The 21,096-nt window shown below is 52.0% G+C and overlaps 2 protein-coding genes across 12 annotated transcripts in view; one reads left to right on the top strand and one right to left on the bottom strand.

Annotated features, from left to right (window-relative positions):
• SLC38A12 (solute carrier family 38 member 12) overlaps window positions 1–14,589 on the bottom strand; it is a 63,165-nt gene extending 48,576 nt beyond the window's left edge. For 2 of the 3 annotated variants that reach the window (XM_017884809.1, XM_017884807.1), the window contains exons 1-6: window positions 14,486–14,589; window positions 13,680–13,791; window positions 5,220–5,341; window positions 2,591–2,672; window positions 1,166–1,262; window positions 428–508 (exon numbers count right to left, since the gene is read on the bottom strand). In XM_017884809.1, the coding sequence (XP_017740298.1) occupies window positions 428–508; window positions 1,166–1,262; window positions 2,591–2,672; window positions 5,220–5,341; window positions 13,680–13,724 (427 nt within the window). In that variant the 5' untranslated portion in view covers window positions 13,725–13,791; window positions 14,486–14,589. The remainder of the gene's footprint in view (window positions 1–427; window positions 509–1,165; window positions 1,263–2,590; window positions 2,673–5,219; window positions 5,342–13,679; window positions 13,792–14,485) is intronic. The other variant, XM_017884808.1, reaches the window with a different exon arrangement.
• Window positions 14,590–14,637: 48 nt separating this feature from the next.
• On the top strand, window positions 14,638–20,861 carry NAT9 (N-acetyltransferase 9). 9 transcript variants are annotated; one of them, XM_017884648.1, is made up of 8 exons: window positions 14,703–14,796; window positions 15,207–15,254; window positions 15,350–15,435; window positions 17,657–17,766; window positions 18,297–18,440; window positions 19,140–19,199; window positions 19,376–19,455; window positions 19,557–20,861. In XM_017884648.1, exons 3-8 carry the CDS (start codon window positions 15,359–15,361, stop codon window positions 19,689–19,691), a joined length of 606 nt encoding a protein of 201 aa, XP_017740137.1. In that variant the 5' UTR covers window positions 14,703–14,796; window positions 15,207–15,254; window positions 15,350–15,358; the 3' UTR covers window positions 19,692–20,861. The 9 variants fall into 9 exon arrangements, with proteins under 9 accessions (XP_017740128.1, XP_017740137.1, XP_017740136.1 ...); XM_017884647.1 differs by having other exon boundaries at window positions 19,364–19,455; XM_017884646.1 differs by having other exon boundaries at window positions 19,361–19,455.
• Window positions 20,862–21,096: the final 235 nt, after the last annotated feature.

Below are 21,096 nucleotides of genomic sequence, written 5' to 3'. Positions count from 1 at the left end.
CATCAGTGGCCTCCATCAGCTTCCTTTGCAGGAAAAGGAAAAAGCTTCTTTTGTAGCTGCCTCAGGTTCCTGACCTCCGCTGGAAGCAGCTGCCTGGGGCTCCTGACCTCCGCTGGAGCAGCGGCCTGGGGCTCCTGACCTCCGCTGGAGCAGCGGCCTGGGGCTCCTGACCTCCGCTGGAGTAGCTTCCTTGGGTTCTTGCCTTCCGCTAAAGAAGCTGCCTCTTTGTTTTTAATGCTCACAGAGAGGGAGGAATCGAGGAAAACAGGTCAGCAAGGTGGCTTCCAGGTGCTGAGGGAGCAGCTCTACCACCTGCTCCGCCCCATGGTCTGGCTGTCAGGGTGGAGCCCTCATTACAAGGGCGCAGGTCTGAAGGGAAGCACCAGCTCCCCATTTCCCCACACCCCACCCCCAAAAGGACTTCTACCTTTATTGAAGAACATGGAGGCCATTTGTCCCATTTCCACCCGGTCTGTGATTTCAAATGGGTTGGGAGATCCACGTTTCTCTGCGGAGCCAAAAGAACAACAAAGAGGAAGTGGTTTTTCACGGGGAAAGCTTCAGAGGGTGGTGTGGACCTCACTGAATTATCTAAACCATGAAATACCCAAGTGTCCAAACTCGAGAAAAGTTTTCCTAATGTTTCCTGCTTGACATGGTTTAACATAATCTGTTTTTTTTTTTTTTTTAAAGGGAATTCAGAGATGGTCCTGCTGGGGTGAAAGGGAGAGCAGACATCGGAGCCCAACCCAGCCGACCAGGGAGGAGACAGCAAGGCTGGGGCGTATATGAACATGAGGGCACAGGGCAGGAGGAAGAAGAGACTCCACAGAGCAACATTTACTCAAGCTTCCAGGGTGCGCCAGGCAAGGAACCAGGCATTTAATCATCTCAGCAACAGGAAGGGGGCTGGGGGGAAACTGAGGTGCAGAGGTCAAGGAACTCACCAAGCAGCAAATCTGAGTAATGGCTAAGCCAGCAGGGGCCAGGCCTGTGCCCAGGACTGAAACCCTGTGATCTTCTGAGTCTCCCACAGGGCCTGCATCAGAAACCGGGGGCAGGAAATGCCAGAGTCTGCGAGGAGACTCCCCAGGGCCTCTCCACGAAGAAAGGGAACCCTGTGGCCCAGAGGGAAGTGCGAGCGTGTGAGGACCCCAAGACTTACGCACAGACAGGATGGGCCGCTTCTCTGCCTGCTCATAGTTGTCCCGGATGAGAACATCGCTGTCTGAGGCTGTGGAGGAGTCGTCATCTTCCTCCTCCTGGGAGGCGGTAGGATGGACGACGAGGAGAGAGAAAAACAAAGGAAAACAAAGGAACACATCAAAAAAATACAGAATGTTAGCCAGGCGTGGTGTCATGTGCCTGTAGTCCTAGCTACCTGGGAGGCTAAGATGGGAGGATCACCTGAGCCTACGAGATCGAGGCTGCAGTGAGCCATGATTGCAATACTGCACTCCAGGCTGGGTGACAGAGCAAACACCCTGTCTCAAAAAAAAAAAAAAAAAAGAGAAAAAGAAAAAAAAAAGACATGGAACCCTACAGAAAAGCCCTGGGACAATGGTGAACCTGCCTTCCTTTCTTCTTTTTTTTTTTTTTTTTTCTTGAGACGAGTCTTCTTTGCTCCTATGTCCGCCCGCAGTGCTGGAAGTGGCATGGCAACGATCTCAACCTCACTGCAACCTCTGCCCGCCTCCCAGGTTCAAGCGGTTCTCCAGCCTTAGCCTCCCGAGTAGCTGGTATTACAAGCACTTGCCACCACGGCCAGCTAATTTTTGTATTTTTAGTAGAGATGGGGTTTCACCGTGTTGGTCAGGCTGGTCTTGAATTCCTGACCTTGGGTGATCCACCTACCTCGGCCTCCCAAAGTGCTGGGATTACAGGCATGAGCCACTGTGCCTGGTCTCTTTTTTTATTTTTTTTTGAGACACTTGTCACTCCATACCGCCTCACTCTGTCACCCAGGATGGAGTGCAGTGGCACAATCTCGGCTCACCACAATCTTCACCTCCCAATTCACGCAATTCTTGTGCCTCAACCTCTTGAGTAGCTGGGATTACAGGCACACATCATCACGCCTGGCTAACTTTTGTATTTTTAGTAGAGATGAGGTTTCACCATGTTGGCCAGGTTGATCTTGAACTCCTGACTTCAAGTGATCCGCCTGCCTCAGCCTTCCAAAGTGCTGGGATTACAGGTGTGAGCCACCACACTGGCCCCTGTGTTCTTTCTGCAGGGTTATCTATATCTGATTAGGAAGCTCTCAGCACAGCTATGCTGCCCCATTAGAGGTGGTGGAGACTCACTCGGGAAGAAGAAACAGCACAGTTCCTGGGTACAAAGGTTTCAAACAGCTGAGCTGGGTGCCGGGGGGAGGGGGTAGGAGGGCCTGAGGCTGAGACGGGAAAGTGGCAGAGGCTCCATCTGTGCTTTAAGCTTTAGGTGGCTATTAAGCTTCAGCTCTGGGACTGGGGTCCGGGAGCAGTGCTGTGGACAGAGCCCGCTGTGCACTGAGAGGAAAAGAATGGGCTGCTGAGACCGCCTGTTGGGTACCTGGTGGAACAGAGGCATAACCCAGAGACACACACACCTTGAGGTTCTCCATCCTCTTCCAGCGGAGCTGCGCATTGGCTGCGGCCATGGCCTCTATCACAAAGGTGGTGGTCATGAAGCTGAGGGGTCCGAGTGCCCAGTGCCAAAGGCAGACAGGAGGTTGGAGGAGACAGAGAGAAGGGAGACACCATTGTAAGAACCGACCAGACCCACCAGCCCGGACCATTCTCTTTTCTGAGAGCTGTTCCCTAGAGATGGGCTTTACCTGGTAAAAAGGTGTGCGTGCTTTGATGTTGCTGTCTAAAGTGAGAACGTATTTCCGGTGCACGAGAGAGAGGGGTGTGAACTAAGTGATGGAAGGGAAACTACCCAAAGGAGAGAGGGAGCTGGGGGCAGAAGCGATGCTGGGACAAGCTGTGCTGCACACCCAGGAGCGGCTGTGGGGGACAGATGCCAAAGGATGCTCTCAGTGAGGGGAGGCTGGTTCACAAAGGGCCCCCCCAGCTTCTGGAAGGACAGCAGGCAGCTTTCGCCTCACCTTGCAAGGACACAGGCAAATGGTCACCTCCCAATTACATGCACTAATGGAAGGAGCACAGGCATGGATAATTGCAAATGGGCACTTGGCTCCGGAATCCATCCCTTTTTTCTTTGGCAGTACTTTTTACTTTCCAAATAAGCTGGCTAATATTAAAATAAGCTTGCACTTCTATGGACCAATTCGAAAGGGAGATTGGGAGGTGGCATCAGACGCTTGCCGAGAAGTCAGACTAGATTGGAAAAATCATCTTTTCTTTTCCTCTTAAAGAAACTTGAGACCTAGATGACAGCTGGAATGCATGAATGCTTTTGTTAACGGAGGATACAGAAGTGGGCTGCCTTCCTGCTAATAAAACCTGAGGTATGAATCCATCTCTGCCACGGAACAGTGTGGGACGAACACTCATCTCCTGCTTTCTTGAGGCCAGGACAGCTCTGCTATCAGACTCATCCTTGCCCCTCCCTGAGTATTGACAAGGGATGGGGGGCTGACTGCTCGCCCCAAGGTCAGATGGCAGGAGGCAGAGGAGTCGCTTGGCCCCACACCAGTTAAACCCACACTTACTCCCACTCTGGGGGAGCAGCCAGCTTTGAAACCCCCATTCCAACTGCCTCAGCATCTCCAAGAAAGGTTTCTCATTATCTTGCCTAAGTGACCACTTTAAGGGCTTTGGATTTACCCTTCTTTTCGGAAGTGAAATTAAAATCAATCTTAATTAAGGCATAAAGAGACTTCTCATGGTTGCGCAAGGCCAACTCATTGATCATGTTCAAACACAAATGGGTTGAACAAGGAGCGGGGTGTGGCACCCCCTGCCAGGGAGCCCCTAATGAACACTTCCCATTCGTGCCTGCCTGTGCTGAAGGTCCTTTAAAGGGGACAGCAGAGTCATGTAAGGACAAAGACTTCCAGAGCTCTTGGCTGCCAGGGCTCACAGTAGATGATGAACCAACAGTGTCCCAAGATTCACTCTCAAAACTCCCCAAAAGAAACGCATGAAGAAACTGAAAACCATGGGTGCTTTCCTATCCCATTCAGCTTCTTGTACGTCTTAGTTTGCTCCAACTACTAAGCTCTGTCTCATCCTTCCACCAGTACCCACCCCCTCCCCATTCAGATCCTCACTTAGATGCAGCCCTCCCTGACCCTGCTTCACCCGGCATCCTAGTCCCCTCACCCTGCTATGCCTTCCTCTTTCCACAGCACTCACTGCCTTCCAGCTCACTCTTCAATTTACCCATTTATTATCCTGTCTGTCTCCCCACAAAATAAAGTCAAGTCTGCACAGGCAGAGATCGTTGTTGGTGAGGGTCCCTCAGTACCCAGAAGGGTGCTTGGTGCACAGATCGGGGGTCGCCTCTCTCAGGGGAGGTATTTCCAGGTGCTCCTTCCCATCTCTTTTTTGCAGCTTGTGGATTCCTACCTGGTTGAGGATGGAAGTGCCTAGTCCTAAATCCCTTCATGGCCTGGGGCACTTGCTGACAACTTCAGACCTGTCAGGTCCCCACGTGTGTGGGAATCCCAACAAGAGCCTCAGGCGGAACCCACCCTCCCTGAAGCACCGGCTGGTGAGGCCCACACACCTGGCTCAAGGAGTAGGCGTCCCTAAAGACCTGGGGAGGTACACGACAGGCGCGTGCCACGCTTGATCAGGCACCCAGGTGTGTGTTTATCATCTAATTCATGAATTACCTTAAGTAAATTCTAAATTTCAAACTGATTTCCCATATCACCTTAAATGTTTGTTAGATCCTTCTTCTGTGGCTGGGTGGTATTTTCTCAGATAGCAAAACTTGATGGTAATGTTAATAAAGCATACATTTAATAGCAGGGGAGGTAAATCTGCCAGGGAAGAAATAGGCCAGCATCACGTGAAACATTCCAAAGCCTAGTGGATGTCCAGGTTTTTATCTGACCAGGGCTGTGTAACCGCTCCACTAACACAAGCCACCAGGAGGCCTCTGTGACTACTGTCTCCTCTCTGACTACCCTGGCAGGGACTCACTGAGCTAGAGACGGGGTAGACAGGTGTCTTCCCACCCCTCAGTGCCCTCATGTTTGGGCTTCCTGGGCCGACTGCCTCCTGCTCCACTCCTGGCCCCTGTGGGAAAGCCCCCACTCTCACCTCATGAAGCCCAGGAACACCAGCAGGACGAGGCTGACAAGCCACCCGGCGGTGGCGAAGGCCTTGGGCATGGTGAGTGCGCCCGTGCCCACGATGAGGTTAAACATGTACACCAGCCCAACCTGGAACCGACAGAGGCGACATTCAAGCCCAGAACTTAATTAACATCTCCCCTTAACAGCTCCCAAGGAACGACCCTAGTGATGGCACCACTGTGGAGGCCAGAAGGCCAGACTTTAGACAGGGAAGGAGACAGGACAGGAGAATTACACCTGGGGTCTAAGGAGCCAGGCCTTGCAACCACAGAGCCTGTTAACCAAACATGAATACGTGGATGACTCAAGTCCTGGGGTTCAGTTTCATCTCTATTCCTACTGTCATCACTGCTGCCCCTCCTAAAGCTGCATCGCAGATGCTAGCACACTGCTCAACCAGGCTGTAGGCTTCCCGGGGACAGAGCACCATAGGCGGGGTACCTGGCACAAAGGTCAGCGCATAATGCTGACCTCAAAGAAACATCCACTTTTCCAAGACCACTGAGCATGTGGGCTCAAGGTCACTGCCATTGTCCTTTGGGACATGGATATTCATGCTTCCCTTTCTCCACCCCCTCCCTATATCAATTTCAGGTTTTCTTTAAAAAAATTGAGATATAATTCACATACCATAAAATCCACCCATTTAAAGTACATACATCAGTGGGTTTTAGTAATATTCACAAGGCTGTGTGACCAGCACCACCAGCTAATTTCATTTTATCACCCTCCAAAAAAACCCATTTCCATTAGCAGTCACTCCCCATTCTTCCCTCCCCGCTTGCCCACCCAACTTCAGGGTGATTTCTCAGGTCACTGACTTCAGGTTTTTAAACCAACCCACAGTTTACAATGATTCCCTTTCCAAGATCTGAACCGTGAACTTCCTGCCTGACCCAAGCCCCTACCCTTCTGTGATGCTCTCCAGTCCCCCAGCCTCCTCCCCTGCCAATCCTCCCTCCCAGAAGCCCACCCTTATTTTGGCATCATCTGCTTCCTTTACTGGTGCAATCAGCAGACTCCACCAAGCACACGCCTCCTTTCCTCATGTATTTCTCTTAGTATCAACCTTTCTGCAGACCTCAAGTCCAGCTGCCCGCTAGTCACCTACACCTAGACATCCCATTAGTGGCCCCATCCTCCTTCCTTCCCCTCCAGATCACAGTCCTAGTGACTTTATTTCTGGAACTTCTTTTGTGGCTAACTCTGGCTCCTATCCTTATTTACAATTCAAATGAGTCTTTCTGGCCTGGACTGGTGCAGTAGACTCCTAACTGGTCTTCCTGTACTCTGCTAAATTGGGCGACTTACCGTATGCTTTACCACCTGTTTCTGATCATTAAAAAAGACAAACACCCCATCTCTGGGAATGCTTACCCGTTTCTCATTTTCTCTTCCTGTTCTTAGAAAGATGCGCTTTTCTTTATTTTAAAAGTTTCCTAAAATAGCCACATGCTGAATTGTTGATCAGAAACACACAAATTGGTGCCCATTCTCCCAGACTCAGTCAATTATGTTTTTTTTTAAAGCATGTAGAGGACGGGTGCAGTGGCTCACTCCTGTAATCCCAGCACTTTGGGAGGCTGAGGTGGGTGGATCACAAGGTCAGGAGTTTGAGACCAGCCTATCCAACATGGTGAAACCCTGTCTCTACTGAAAATACAAAAATTAGCTGGGCGGTGGCGTGTGCCTGTAATCCCAGCTACTCGGGAGGCTGAGGCAGAAGAATTGCTTGAACCTGGGAGGTGGAGGTTGCAGTGAGCCAACATCGCGCCACTGCACTCCAGGCTGGGCAACAGAGTGAGACTCCATCTCAAAAAAAAAAAAAAAAAAAACCATGAAGAAACAGAGATGGCCAACTCCCGCCTTGGGGTATTGGCTGGGGGAAGGAGGTGCTGGGCAGTGGTTAGAAAAGACAGGCTTCCCAGCAGGTGCTAACTGGACATTTGAGAGTAGGACATAAGGGAGGCCACCCTGTGGAGAGGAAAGCTCTCTGCCTGCAGTATGTGAATACCTGGCACAGGACCAAAGCCCTCTCATGCCACCTCCCCAGCCCCTCAACTCCTACCCAGCCTTCAGGGCCCATTCCAATGCAACTTCTTTTTTTTTTTTTTTTGAGACCCGAGTCTCGCTCTGTCGCCCAGGCTGGAGTGCTCACTGCAAGCTCCACCTCCCAGGTTCATGCCATTCTCCTGCCTCAGCCTCCCGAGTAGCTGGGACCACAGGCGCCCGCCACCTCGCCTGGCTAATTTATTGTATTTTTAGTAGAGACGGGGTTTCACCGTGTTAGCCAGGATGGTCTCAATCTCCTGACCTCGTGATCCGCCCGCCTCGGCCTCCCAAACGGCAGGGATTACAGGCGTGAGCCACCGCGCCCAGCCTCTAATGCAACTTCTACCACAAAGTCCTTCCCAGGCTCCCAAAGTTGTCCTGCCTCCCGCCTTTGAATCCTTGTGGCAATAACACTTCTTATGCCCTCTCTTGGGTTTCAGATATTGGCATATTTCTCTTTTCCCTGTTAATACATATGAAGCTCACTGTGACTGTGGACTGCGTCTCACTTCTTTCTGCATTTCTCAGGGTGCCTGGCACACAGGCTGGAGATGGGAACACCCAGCTGATTGCACTGGACCCTGCTTGGGTTATCTCTGATGTGAGGCTGAGAGTCTTCATCATCCAGTTTTGGATATCACAATCTCAATTTTTATTTTTTGAGACGGAGTCTTGCTCTGCTGCCCAGGTTGGAGTGCAGTGGTGTGATCTTGGCTCACTGCAACCTCCGCCTTCCAGATTCAAGCGATTCTCCTGCCTCAGCCTCTGGAGTAGCTGGGATTACAGGTGCCCACCACCATGTCTGGCTAAGTTTTGTAATTTTATTAGAGACAGCGTTTCGCCACGTTGGCCGGGCTAGTCTCTAACCCCTGACCTCAGGTGATCCACCCACCTCGGCTTCCCAAAGTGCTGGGATTACAGGAGTGAGCCACTGCGCCCAGTCTGCAATCTCAATTTGATCCCACAGACAAATCCCAGAAGGATGAAAACAAGTTTGAATTATCTTCCTACTGCCTTGCTTGGATCACAACATCATCATGATATGATTCCCCTCTGGGAGTCCTGGCTCAGAGTGGTGCTGCTAGAAGAATTTTGAGGGCAGAAGCTAGGCGAGACAGGGAACACACAGCCCATTGCTGGTCTTCTGAATGGGAAGTTCTGGCTTTTCACAGTAACTGTGAATGTCTATAACTAACTCATGTTTACTTTTGCTGAGGTTAGTTTCAATCACTGGCACTTTCATGCTCGTGTGTACAAGGGTGTGAATGGGTCACCTAGCTAGTTCAGTTCTGTTCATTTATTCAACAACCAACAAGAGCCTTCTACAGACTGGGCCCTGTGCTTGGAACTGAGGATATGATAATAAACCAGACAGATATGGCCCTTGAACTCATGGGGCTACCTTCTAAGTAGGAGACAGACAACAAGAAAACAACTACAGGCCAGGTGCGGTGGCTCACACCTGTGATCCTAGCACTTTGAGGTGGGCATATTGTCTCAGCTGAGGAGTTCGAGACTAGCCTGGGCAACATGGCAAAACTCCATCTCTACTAAAATACAAAAAATTAGCCGGGCATGATGGTGCACGCTTGTAATCCCAGCTACTCAGGAGGCTGAGGCATGAGAATCACTTGAACTCGGGAGGCAGAGGTTGCAGTGAGCTGAGATCATGCCACTGCACTCCAGCCTGGGAAGAAAACAACTACGGTTTGAGAGAGGCGTTATGAAGCAAAGAATCAGGGCACTGTGAGAAGACACAGTGGGAAAGCACTGGAAACAGTGGATACCCCAGGAAGGGTGCTGGAGGATGAGAAGGTGCTGCCCAGGCAACAGACGAGGGAGAGACTTCCCGGTCCAGAGGCCTACAGAGGCAGGTAGGCTCGAGGAGCCTTCAGAAGGCCTGTGCGGCTGAAGCACAGTAAGCTGCGCAGGGGTGGGGCTGGAAGAGGCTGCAGTCAGACTGCGCAGAGCCCTTTTGGATGGGACAAGGGGTTGGATGTTTTGGAGCATTTGGAGCAGGGCACTAACAGAACAGACCCCAGCAGACAACCTAACATCTGCCCTCCCTGCAGCTCTGGGCTCTGCTTATCGCTTCTATAAGCAGTAATACTTACGAAGGGATAAAAACCTTATTTCTTTATGGAGAATGATTTCCCATAATGGAAGCAAAGAGAAAGCGAAGAGGCATAAGAAAGTGATAGTTCTAGGCTAGGTATGGTGGCTCACGCCTGTGATCCCAGCACTCCTGAGGTGGGAGGATGGCTTGAGTCCAGCAGTTTGAGACCAGCCTAGGAAATGTAGCAAGACTCTGTCTCTACAAAAAATAAAAAATATTAGCCAGGGATGGTGGCAAGTACCTGTATTCCCAGCTACTTGGAAGACTGAGATGGGAAAATCGCCTGAGCCCAGAAGTCAAGGCTGCAGTGAGCTGTAATTGCTTACTGGGTGTCAGAGTGAGACCCTGTCTTAAGAAAAAGAAAGAAAGTAATGGTTCTTGGGCAAAAGTTTTATGGGGAAACTAAACAGTATAAGAGGCATCTGTAAATTCAGGGAAGCTTAAAGGTCTTGGGATGTAAAAGTCAAAGGTCTCTTGTGGATCAGGGTTTCTCAGCTTGGGCACTGTGGAAATTTGGGGGCCAGGTCTTTTTTCATGATGGGGGCCTGTCCTGTGCATTGTAGGATGTTTAGTGACATCCCTGGCCTTTATCCACTAGGCGCCAGTAACAACCTCTCTCCAACCATTAGTGTCCTGACAATCAAAAATGCCTCTAGACACTGCCTACTGTCCTCTGGGGGGCAGAATCACCACTAGTTGACAACCACTGCTGTAGAGAGAGGTACAATGAAATAAGCATGCTCCCAAAAGAGACTTACGAACCTTTAAGAACTTTACAAAGAAATGAATGAAGAGAGAAACTACAGTTGAGAACAGAAATGGGTAATTGCAGTTGTCTTGCTTTGCGGCAATTTTTTCAGTTCCAAAGCAAGCCCTGTGTGTTTAGTGGGCGCTCAGGGAATCCTGCAGGGTAATGTAGGACTTCTCTGCTTTCTGAGGACTGCAGCAGTCCTGGCAAGCATTCAATCCTCTTTACCTTCTGTAAAGGTAATCAGTGAGGGCCAATCACAAGGAGCAGACATAGAGGCAGGAAGCAAATCTGGGCTGTGCCACAGGCTGGGTCAGGAGGGGTTGTGGGGAAGGAAGAGAAAGGAGACCTTCTCTTCTGTTGGTCGTGGGACGGTTCTGTGGGCCAGACTCTGGGAAGTAGTGGCAGAAAGCTGAGGAACAGGCTCTACTGCAGTCTCGATAATGAAGACCAATGCATGCATCCTAAACTGAGTTACCTCCAATTCTCACCTCTTCCTCTGTGGCTGCACTGGAGGAGGCACAGGCACTGCTCCTTGGGACTGCTGGCCTGCTCTCCTATGCTCTAGAGAGCTCAGTGCAGCATCCCACATGCCTCACCTCCACCCAGCAGCCTCACTCATGACCTGCATGGGGCAGATGTCACCAGTATCTTTCAACAGCTTCCCTTCTGACAGTTGTCAAAGGAAACAGAAGGCAGCAAAGATGCGGAAGCAATGACTAGGATTTCAGGGTGTGAAACAAGCACTCTCTCCTTCGAAAGCAACCACAACAATCTTGAGCAGGAGCCAGCAGGCAGAGGCACCCTCAGCGGCTGACCCTTCTGTCGGGCGTGACCTACGGCATCCTGTATTTTGATCACACGACAGCCACTTCAGTTCTGTGTCACTCCTGGTCCTCATAAATGGAGAAACAGACATGCCTGTCCTGAGATCCCTTATGGGGACATGTACCTGTCTGAACCATGTTCCTGTGTTCAGCACTATCCTTGAGAGAGTGGGACATCTGAGCCACCTAGGTGGCTCATCTACTTGTCACAAATATTTTAGGCAGAATAATTCAAGCTAAAGCGAACATCCTTGGAACTCCTGAAGGGGAAAAGAACTCAAAATAAATGAGGCAATAAAGTACTAAGGAGAAGCTTTGTCTTGTAAATGACCATGGGCTGAAGCACATGTATGAATTACATGCCCCCTTTCTTGGTTTCCCAAGGCAGCCAGAGCAGAGGTCTGTTCACATTGTCTTGAGCTGGGGCCTGCAGGGGTAGTCAGAGCAGCATCAGCAGCAAGTTAGTTCCACAGCTTATCTGAACTCAGTGACAACAAACTCTTCTGGTTGTACAGAGGACCAAGAATTGTTCCAGGATGGGGGAGTGAAGGAACCCTTAGGAAGCAGGTGTCTTCTCCCCTCAGAACACTGACCACTATACCTCCTGTTTGATGCCACATCATCCCCACCCCACCCCACCTCCTCCCTACATCTCTCTTCACCAGTAGGATAAGAGAACACAAGCACTTGTTTATGGCCAATGCCCAGAGCTGGCCCTCTGGGCAACAAAGACCCTGAACGAAATAAAACACATAGGAGATGGAGAACAAAAAAGGGCAGAGGGCACTGAAGCTTGCGGGCCTAACTTCCTGATTTCCTGTGGGCACGTGACTTGTGAAAGGACCCCTTAAACAACCGGACACACAAGAAATGGGGACATATCAAAGTGTTTTCCTTACAAAACTTACTTACAGGGATGACTCATTTCCTTATCTTTAAGTTTACAGATGTTGTAAGAAAAAGCAGGAACTGTGGTGACTTTTATATTAATAGACAAATGGAGATTTCATCGCTGACAGCAGGAGGCTGAGAGCTGTTACATAATTCCACAAACGAGAGGGACAGTATTCATTCCATTCCAGGGTTCATGAAAGACTTCCCCTGAGAGGCCAGGTGCAGTGGCACACAGCTGTAATCCTAGCACTTTGGGAGGACGAGGCAGGTGGATCACCTGAGGTCAGGAATTCAAGATCAGCATGACCAACATGGTGAAACCCTGTCTCTACTAAATACAAAAAAATTAACCAGGCGTGGTGGTGCATGCCTGTAGTCCCAGCTACTTGAGAGGCTGGGGCAGGAGAATCGCTTGAACTCAGGAGGCGGAGGCAGTGAGCCGAGATTGCGCCATTGCACTCCAGCCTGGGCAACCAGAGTGAAACTCTGTCTTAAAAAAAAAAAAAAAAAGACTTCCCCTGAGAAATTACAGAGGTGAAGGGTGAAGAAGGCTCCTTTACTGCCACACATGAATGGCACAGGCCCAATAGGAAGACTCTGGAATCAGGAAGGCTTTCTTCCAGCTGTGAAGGAAGTACTCTAAGACATTTTCTTGTGGAGACACTTCCTTGTCCGTCACACCACAATGCTAGTCTGTGAAGCGAGCAGAAAAAGACCAGGGATCCCCAGGCTAGGAAGCTATGTACAAGGCAGGGCAGCTGTTGAAGGCAGGTCAAGTTCTAGAAAGAAGACTCTTGCTACTTAGGGCAGTGCTGCTTTTGCCTGGGATAGTTGGTAACAACCTGAGTCAACCATATCTGATTATTCCAACCCTCTGGCTACTTATCCAGACAAGATGGCCCTGTGATGTAACAACTATGACCAATCATACGTTACACAGAGAAGATAAACTGAGTATGTGTTGGGGGCAGCGAGAGGTAACACAGACCTAAGACAGTGAAAGCAATCATGCTAGCTGTTCTAATTGCAGAGTCCACCAAACTGTAATTAGAAGTCTTTGTATGCTTTCGCTGCTTCTTACGCCATCCAAGACTATAAAAGTTGTGCAATTTAAAATTCAGTAAAGATCAAAGCGGTTTCCAACTACTGAGATGAGCAAAACCCAGAGTCAACAGCTGTCAATCACTGTTCACCTGAAGGGCAGCACTGCAGGCAAGTGGTAGCCTGGAGATGAACATTATTTATTTATTTTTGAGACGGAGTTTCGCTCTTTTTGCCCAGGCTGGAGTGCAATGGCTCGATCTCAGCTCACTGCAACCTCCGCCTCCCAGGTGCTCCTGCCTCAGCCTCCCGAGTAGCTGGGATTACAGGCACATGCCACCATGCCTGGCTAATTTTGTATTTTTAGTAGAGACAGGGTTTTACCATGTTGGCCAGGCTAGTCTTGAACTCCAGACCTCAGGACATCTGCCCGCCTGGGCCTCACCAAGTGCTGGGATTACAGGCGTGAGCCACCGCGCCTGGCTCAGGATTAACATTACAAACAGCACGGCGATTTTGTTTGGTTTGACCACTCTGACAAACACCTTAAAAAGAGAATAAATCTGACTTACATTCTGAGCCACCAGAGTAGCCGTGTAGCCGCTGCCCCATGGAACTCCCCCATCCTGCTTCCACCACGGTCTGCTCAAGCAGCAGCACTCACTAGTCCCATCCCCAGGAAGCAGTGTGCTTTTCTAGAAGCCAGGAACACTTTAGTGAGCAAAAGGTTCTATAAGTCACACTCACGTAGGAAGAATAGAGTTCCCCCGTCTCTGTAATTTCACCCGCCATTTCCAAAAGTGAGGAAGCGCTGGCAGCCGAGGTTCCTTAGGTGCAGGGGCGGCAGCTGCTGCACCTCCTTAAAACAAAAGAGCGGAGTTCACCTGTCTGATGGACTGAGATGGGGTGGGAGGAGGCTTGCAGCCTTTCCCCGCCACCTCTAGTTCTTTGATCACAGACACTTAGGGCCTCAGTATCTGTCACAAGACTCACCCCCGAGGGAGGGGTCACCCCGGATGACAGAAATCTGGACGATTTCTTCTAACTTCTCCCTTGCTGTGCGGGACACTGCTCTGTGGCCAGCACGGATGTTTTCAATGTTGCTCGGATTGCAAGTGATTGAAGGGGCCTCTAAAGTCACTAAGTCTCACCCACCACAAGAGCCCCCTTTCCACGCTCTGGGGTGGTGACCCCATTTAATCACAGCAACCAGGAGCTCACTACCACACAGGGGAGCCCAAAGAACCGTCTGCCGCCTCTGCCTAGGGCAGGGAGCTGGGGGCTTTCCTACATTATCCCTCCAACCCCACTCAAGGCCCCAAGGCCTTCTTTTCTTAACGGGGCCTCCACTCCCTGGCCCAGCCTACTCTCTTAGGGTTCCCCACCCTCAAAGCTCCCTCTTTTCTCAAGAGCCCCACTCCCAGCCTCTCCCTCTCTCTGCCTCCTGGAGGAGTCCCGAGTCTGATGCAGCCCCGCCCCAACCTATCCCATCCCGTCCAGTCCTCTCCCGCCCGTCCCGTCCCGTCCCGACTCGACCCGACCCGACCCGACACCTGCAGCACAGCCAGCTCCGAAGCCTCCACCTCCCGCCAGTAGGCTGCTGCCGGCGCCAGCTGTCCCTCACCGGCGTCCGCAGCGCGCATGCGCCCGCCCCGCAGCCCACCTTCTTCGCGCGCGCTGACTGGACGCCTCGCGGGGGCGGGACCGGGATTGGGGCAAGGCGGCTGCCGTCAGCATGGCGGAAGTGGGCGGGGCGCGCTGTCACGCGCATGCGGGAGGGGCGGCAGCCGGTCGGGCCTGGGAGCGTGGCTGGTTGGAGGAGGTGGATCACCCCTTCTGCAGTGGACGATTTCGTCGGTGGTGGGTGGGTGTGAGCTTGGCAGTACCCGGGTCCGCGTGGTTGGAGGGTCGAGGAGAGTGATCTAGAACGCCACTTAAAGGGGAGGGCCTGAGATTAAGCCCGCCTTGCCCTGAAGTGGTCGGAGGCGGGGAGGAGGGAGTGGCCAGAGCCCCGTGGGGTGGTCGCCACGGTGAGGCTGGAAGCAGGTTTAAGGCAGGGCTGAAAGTTGACTCTAGGTTGGAATCCCTGGACTGGGGCAAGTAATGGGAGCTCTAGAGATAAGGCTTGCTACTTGGTGCTTGGGTTTGAGGAATCGAAGTTCTGGGGAGTGGACGGAAGGAACCGGCAGAAACGGAGCCCGGGCTTGGCCCCCTGGGGTGGGAGTCAAAGATTGTTTAATAATCCTTAACCAGCCTGTTTCTCTTTCTTGCAAGAATTTTTGGAGTCTGTATTCTCTGGAGTGTCTGGAAGGAAAGAATGACGTAAGTCAACTTAGCCCCAGCAGGAAAGCCGGAGCTCCCACCCGAAGTTGGAAATTCGGGGTCCTGAAGTCTTTGCTCTCCCTATCTGCATGCAGGCTGCTACCATGAGGTTGAATCAGAACACCATGCTGCTGGGGAAGAAGGTGGTACTTGTACCCTACACCTCGGAGCATGTGCCCAGGTATCTTTCCTGCTTGACATGGGGTGCGTAGCAGCATCCAGAGCTGTGTAAGGTACAGCCCCAGTCTCAGGGCTGTTTCCCCTAAGAAGAAACATTGGTTGTGAGAAATAACTATATATGAGTGGGGGAAAAAAGGCTGGGTGCCGTGGCTCACGCCTGTAATCCCAGGACTTTGGGAGGCTGTGGCAGGAGGATCGCTTGAGCCCAGGAGTTCGAGACCAGCTTGGGTAACGTAGCGAGACCTCATCTCTACAAAAAACATAAAAATTAGTCAGGCATGGTGGTGCACAGCTGTAGTCCCAGCTACTAGGGAGGCTGAGGTGGGAGGATTGCCTGAGCCCAGGAGTTGAAGACTGCAGTGAGCTGTGATTGCACCACTGTACTCCAGCCTGAGTGACAGAGCAAGAACCTGTCTCAAAAAAAAAAAAAAAAAAAAAAAAAGCCGGCACGGTGGCTGGCACCTGTAACCCCAGCACTTTGGGAGGCTGAGGCAGGCGGATTATGAGGCCAGGAGTTCGAGACCAGCCTGGTCAACATGATGAAACGCCGTCTCTATTAAAAATACAAAAAATTAGCAAGACTTGGTGGCAGGCACCTGTAATCCCTGCTACTCGGGAGGCTGAGGCAGGAGAAACGCTTGAACCAGGGAGTCGGAGGTCGCAGTGAGCCAAGATCACACTGCTGCACTCCAGTCTGGGCAACAGAGTGAGACTCTGTCTCAAAAAAAAAAAAAAAAAAAGGCCGGGTGTCTCACTCCTGTAATCTCAGCACTTTGGGAGGCTGAGGCAATTGGATCACGAGGTCAGGAGTTCGAGATCAGCCTGGCCAACATGATGAAACCCTGTCTTTACTAAAAATCAAAAAAATTAGATGGGCTTGGTGGCAGGCACCTGTAATCCCAGCTACTTGGGAGGGTGAGGCAGGAGAATCGCTTGAACCGGGGAGGGGGAGGTTGTGGTGAGCCGAGATCACACCACTGCACTCCAGCGTGGGTAACAGAGCAAGACTCTGTCTCAAAAAAAAAAAGAAAGAAAAGAAAAGAAAAGAAAAAAGACTGAGCGCAGTGGCTCAGGCCTGTAATCCCAGCACGAGAGGCTGAGGCGGGCAGATCACGAGGTCAGGAGATCGAGACCATCCTGGCTAATACGGTGAAACCACGTCTCTACTAAAAATACAAAAAAATTAGCTGGGCATGGTGGCGGGCACCTGTAGTCCCTACTACTTGGGAGGCTGAGGCAGGAGAATGGCGTGAACCCAGGAGGCGGAGCTTGCAGTGAGCCAAGATTGCGCCACTGCACTCCAGCCTGGGTGATAGAGGGAGACTCCATCTCAGAAAAAAGAAAAGAGACCAGCCTGACCAACATGGAGAAACCCTGTCTCTACTAAAAATACAAAAACATTAGCTGGGTGTGGTGGCGCATGCCTGTAATCCCAGCCTGGGCAACAAGAGTGAAACTCTGTCTCAAAAAACAAACAAACAAACAAAAAATAGCAGAAGCTGGGGACTGTGACTTCCTTGGAAGGAGCTGCCCATCCTCTTCCCTTTCTTTCTCTCAGCTTTCTTTTTAGCCTTTCAGCAAGGAATTGCTTTATGTAAACTAAAATGTGTAAGAAAAAGACATTGTCTTTTCACCTAATCATAAATGAGTGATGTTTCCCTGGTGTCAGGGATTATGTTCAGTTCTTGGAGACTTAATGTTAGCTTGTCCTTAAACTCTGAGCTGATGAGTTGTGATATCTACCATTCGAAAGGCCAGGACCGAGTCCTGATGGGATTCCTGTGGGGGCAGTTGGCACATGGCTGGTAGGTTGGGATAGGGGTGCTGTAGCTGGGTATTCTCTACTTGTAGTGTTCCGTTTGAGGGTTCCTGGTGCCCTAACTTTGTGGGCATCTGTCCAGCCGCCTTTGTTGAGGTCGGCTTGCCATATACTTCCCCTTCTGGAATTTGAAGAGTGTTTGGTTTCAGACTGCTCTTCCGCACTGATCTGAGACAGGATAGGAAGTTGGACAGATAGAACTGACTTCTGCTGTTCTCGTGTAAGACTAGCTTGCTTCTGGGTCTTGTGCCTGTGGCCCCTGCCTTAGGAGCAGTCATAACCCTTTGGGTGTTCTTTGAGCCCTGTGTTAGCCCTGTGGGGTTCTGGACCCTCACATTATAAGGTGTCAGACATGCCTCTGAATGAGTCCTCCATGTCTAAGGTCACCCCTCTGTCCCAGCAGGTATCACGAGTGGATGAAATCAGAGGAGCTGCAGCGTTTGACAGCCTCAGAGCCGCTGACCCTGGAGCAGGAGTATGCCATGCAGCACAGCTGGCGGGAAGATGCAGACAGTGAGGAGTGCCTCCCACTCCCCCTAGCCCTGGTACTGGGAGGGCTGATCCACAGTCAGTCTCCAGGTTCCCTCCCTTTTCCAGTCCCGCTATAGAAGCTTTGTGAAAAGCCTGAAAGGTGCTGGAACTCCTGTATTCTCATGCCCCTGAAGCCAGTCCCTGTGGCTGACCCTTCCGTCCTCTTCCCCACCCACTGCATTGGGCTTGGAAGGATGTAGAGAAAGTAGAGCATCTGGGGCTCTGGCTGTAAATTTCCGCCCTGCCCCTCACATCCCTCACCACAGCCTAGTGTGACCATGCTCCTCTGTCTTCCCTGCTCTCTGAGAATTTGGTTGCTGGTTGGAGAGGCTTTTTCTGTAGGAGGCAGATTTGGAGTTTTGTAATGAGCTGAAGGAAGCTCTGGGACCCCCTCTTCTCCTGGCAGACTCAGAGATGCTGGTGTTCTGCAGTGCTGTGGTTTGGGTAGGAATACCATCCTCTCTTCTCTCCTCTGGGAAGTGTGTGCGATAGCCCTGTCACCTCCTCCTCAGAGTGTACCTTCATTGTGCTGGATGCCGAGAAGTGGCAGGCCCAGCCAGGCGCCACCGAAGAGAGTTGCATGGTGGGAGATGTGAACCTCTTCCTCACAGATCTAGAAGACCCCACCCTGGGGGAGATCGAGGTCATGATTGCAGGTTTGTTTCACCTAGCCCTGCCTTCCCCCGACTCTTGGCTGTCAGATATGCTGTCAGATATGCTAACTCTGAGCCTGCAGAGGCCGCATAGGGTGGGCACTCACAGGGCTCACTGGGAGGCTCCATGTCGGTGAGCCCAGGGCCTGGCTGGGCAGCCTGCCCACCTAGCCCCCCTCAGCCTGGTACACCCCCAGGCACATCACTTTACTCCTTGTGCTTAGGTGTGAACTTAACCCTTGGTATGGGGTAGATTCAAGGATGGTCAGTCCCATACTTGGGGTGGGCTGGGGACCCTCAGAAAATGGTCTTCTCTGGAGCATCTTGTCATATTACAGGGGGAGGCTCTCCTGTTTCTGCTCCTTCTTGGTCCTCAGTTTCCCCCAAGTGGCTACTGACTATCCCCGTGAGGCAGCACACTGACTCCATGAGGTAAAGGAGTCAGCTTTGAAGTCAAATTGCTGGCCACTGCACTCCAGCCTGGGCGACAGAGCGAGACTCCGTCTCAAAAAAAAAAAAAAAAAATTGCTGGGTTGCAAGCTGAGGCCTTTCGCACTTCTCTGTGCTTGTTTCCTCGTCTGCAGAATGGTAATGATAGTAGCAACTTCAGAGTTGTTGAGAATTAAATGAGATGATGTCTGTCAAGTCCCCACACTGGAGCCTGGCACATGGCGTCAGTGCTGCTCCTGTTGTTTCTCCTAGAGCCCAGCTGCAGGGGTAAGGGCCTTGGCACTGAGGCCGTTCTCGCGATGCTGTCTTACGGTAAGAAAGTGTGAGCAGACAATGCGGGAAGTGGCCAGGCCTCAGGTGAACCTTGTTCAGGTCTGAGGGTTGGGGGCAGGTGAAGGTTCCTCCTCTGCAGCTTGGGACAGGAGGGGTGGGGGTAGGCGCCTCCTTACTTGCCCCTTTCTCATCTCTGCGAGGAGTGACCACACTAGGTCTGACCAAGTTTGAGGCTAAAATTGGGCAAGGAAATGAACCAAGCATCCGGATGTTCCAGAAACTTCACTTTGAGCAGGTAAGGATGTCCTTGGGCGGAGTGGGGCCTAGACCTGGGTGGTGGGCCTGGTGGTGTTAATACTGTAACTTAGCAGGCTTTGTTCTCTCTGGCTCACGTAGGTGGCTGCGAGCAGCGTTTTTCAGGAGGTGACCCTCCGACTGACAGTGAGTGAGTCCGAGCATCAGTGGCTTCTGGAGCAGACCAGCCACGTGGAAGAGAAGCCTTACAGAGATGGGTCGGCAGAGCCCTGCTGATGGCTGGGCCTTGTGGGCAGCCACCCTGTGTGAGCAGGGTGTTGGGCCCACGCACTCCAAAGACCAGAGCCCTGCACTGGGAGAGTGCTCCTGGCCCAGCCCCAGGCTGGGAATCACCTTTCCGGGCCCTTCAGACTGTGGCGGGGCTTGCTGTGGCCTCCCTCCAGCCGGTGGTATGGCTGAGCAGACTCTAGGGCCAGGGCCAGTCCCCTTCTCCCCTCCTGGCCAAAGCCAGACCCAGACTCTAGGAAACTGGAATGGAGGGCAGGACTCCATGGGAGATGTTGGGATGAAGGTGGGAGCTGGAGGTGCAGGGGTACCTGGAGCATGGATGGGAGTGGAGAGACCTTTCTCCTTGGAGGCCAGAGGTTCTGCCCTGGCTGGGAGTGAAGCTCCAGGCATGGCCAGCTTTCCTGGTTTTCCCATTTAGTCTGTGTCAAGAGCTACCAGGAGGCCCAGCCTCTGTGTCCACTCAAGGGCAGCTTGGTCCTCTTGTCCTGCGGAAGCAGGCTGCTGTGACCCTGGGAGCTTGACCCGGGAACAGGTGGTCCAGAGAGAGTGTGGCCTGGCCCCTCAACCTAGCGTCCCTCCTCTCTCCTGGAGCCAGTCTTGAATTTAAAGGCATTAGTGTTGGATACAGCTCCTTGTGGCCGGAGAACACCCCTCTGTTGATGAAGCTCAGGGGGCACTGAGGAAGCAGAGGCCCCTCAGGGTGCCCTCCTGAAGACAGTGTCAGGCCATCAGCTATGTCCCTCTGGTGCTCTCACATCGGCTCCTCACCCTGCACATCTAGGAGCAGCTGCACCTGACTGGCCACGCGGGGGCAGTGGAGGCACAGGCTCAGGGTGGCCGGGCTACCTGGCACCCATGGCTTACAAAGTAGAGCTGGCCCAGTCTCCCTCCACCTGAGGGGAGCACTCTGACTCCTAACAGTCTTCCATGCCCTGCCACCATCTGGGGTGGCTGTCAAGAAAGGCCGGGCATGCTTTCAAAACACAACCACAGGAGGCTTGCAGGGTATTTGCCAGGCGGGGAAACAAGTCTTAGATAAGTAAGGTGACTTGCCTAAGGCCTCCGAGCCCCCTTGATCCTGGAGTCTCACACCAAACTACATGTGAAAAACTGACACTGAAAACATGCCTCAGGATAAAACGAACATCATAAAATGAACGTGTTGTTTGCCGTGGCTCCCTTCGTTCACATGTACCTCAGCAATGGGAGTTCCCTCGAGGCCACCCATTCCTTCCACCAGTGTTCAGGTTAATGAAGAGTCAAAGGTCCCCCAGGGCTTCCCCATCTGGCAGATGAGGTAGGGAGGGGCCCCTGTCGGGAGGAATCTGTCAGGGGCCACAGGATAGAAGCAAGGGTGGGGTGGGGACAGGTCAGCTGAACAGGGTGCTGTTGT

Source organism: Rhinopithecus bieti, unplaced genomic scaffold (genome assembly GCF_001698545.2).
Source record: "Rhinopithecus bieti isolate Rb0 unplaced genomic scaffold, ASM169854v2 scaffold_13400, whole genome shotgun sequence".
NCBI lineage: Eukaryota > Metazoa > Chordata > Mammalia > Primates > Cercopithecidae > Rhinopithecus > Rhinopithecus bieti.
The sequence above is the reverse complement of the archived record's forward strand: the minus strand, read 5'-3'. Positions and strand labels throughout refer to the sequence as shown.

Bases quoted from the DNA above. Each gene is read 5' to 3' on its own strand.
- NAT9 (XM_017884639.1), top strand. From the start codon at position 15,344: ATGCAGGCTGCTACCATGAGGTTGAATCAGAACACCATGCTGCTGGGG. The intron at 17,767-18,296 runs GTGAGGAGTGCC...CCTCCTCCTCAG, and splicing joins CTGGCGGGAAGATGCAGACA to AGTGTACCTTCATTGTGCTG. The intron at 19,456-19,556 runs GTAAGGATGTCC...TGGCTCACGTAG, and splicing joins AGAAACTTCACTTTGAGCAG to GTGGCTGCGAGCAGCGTTTT.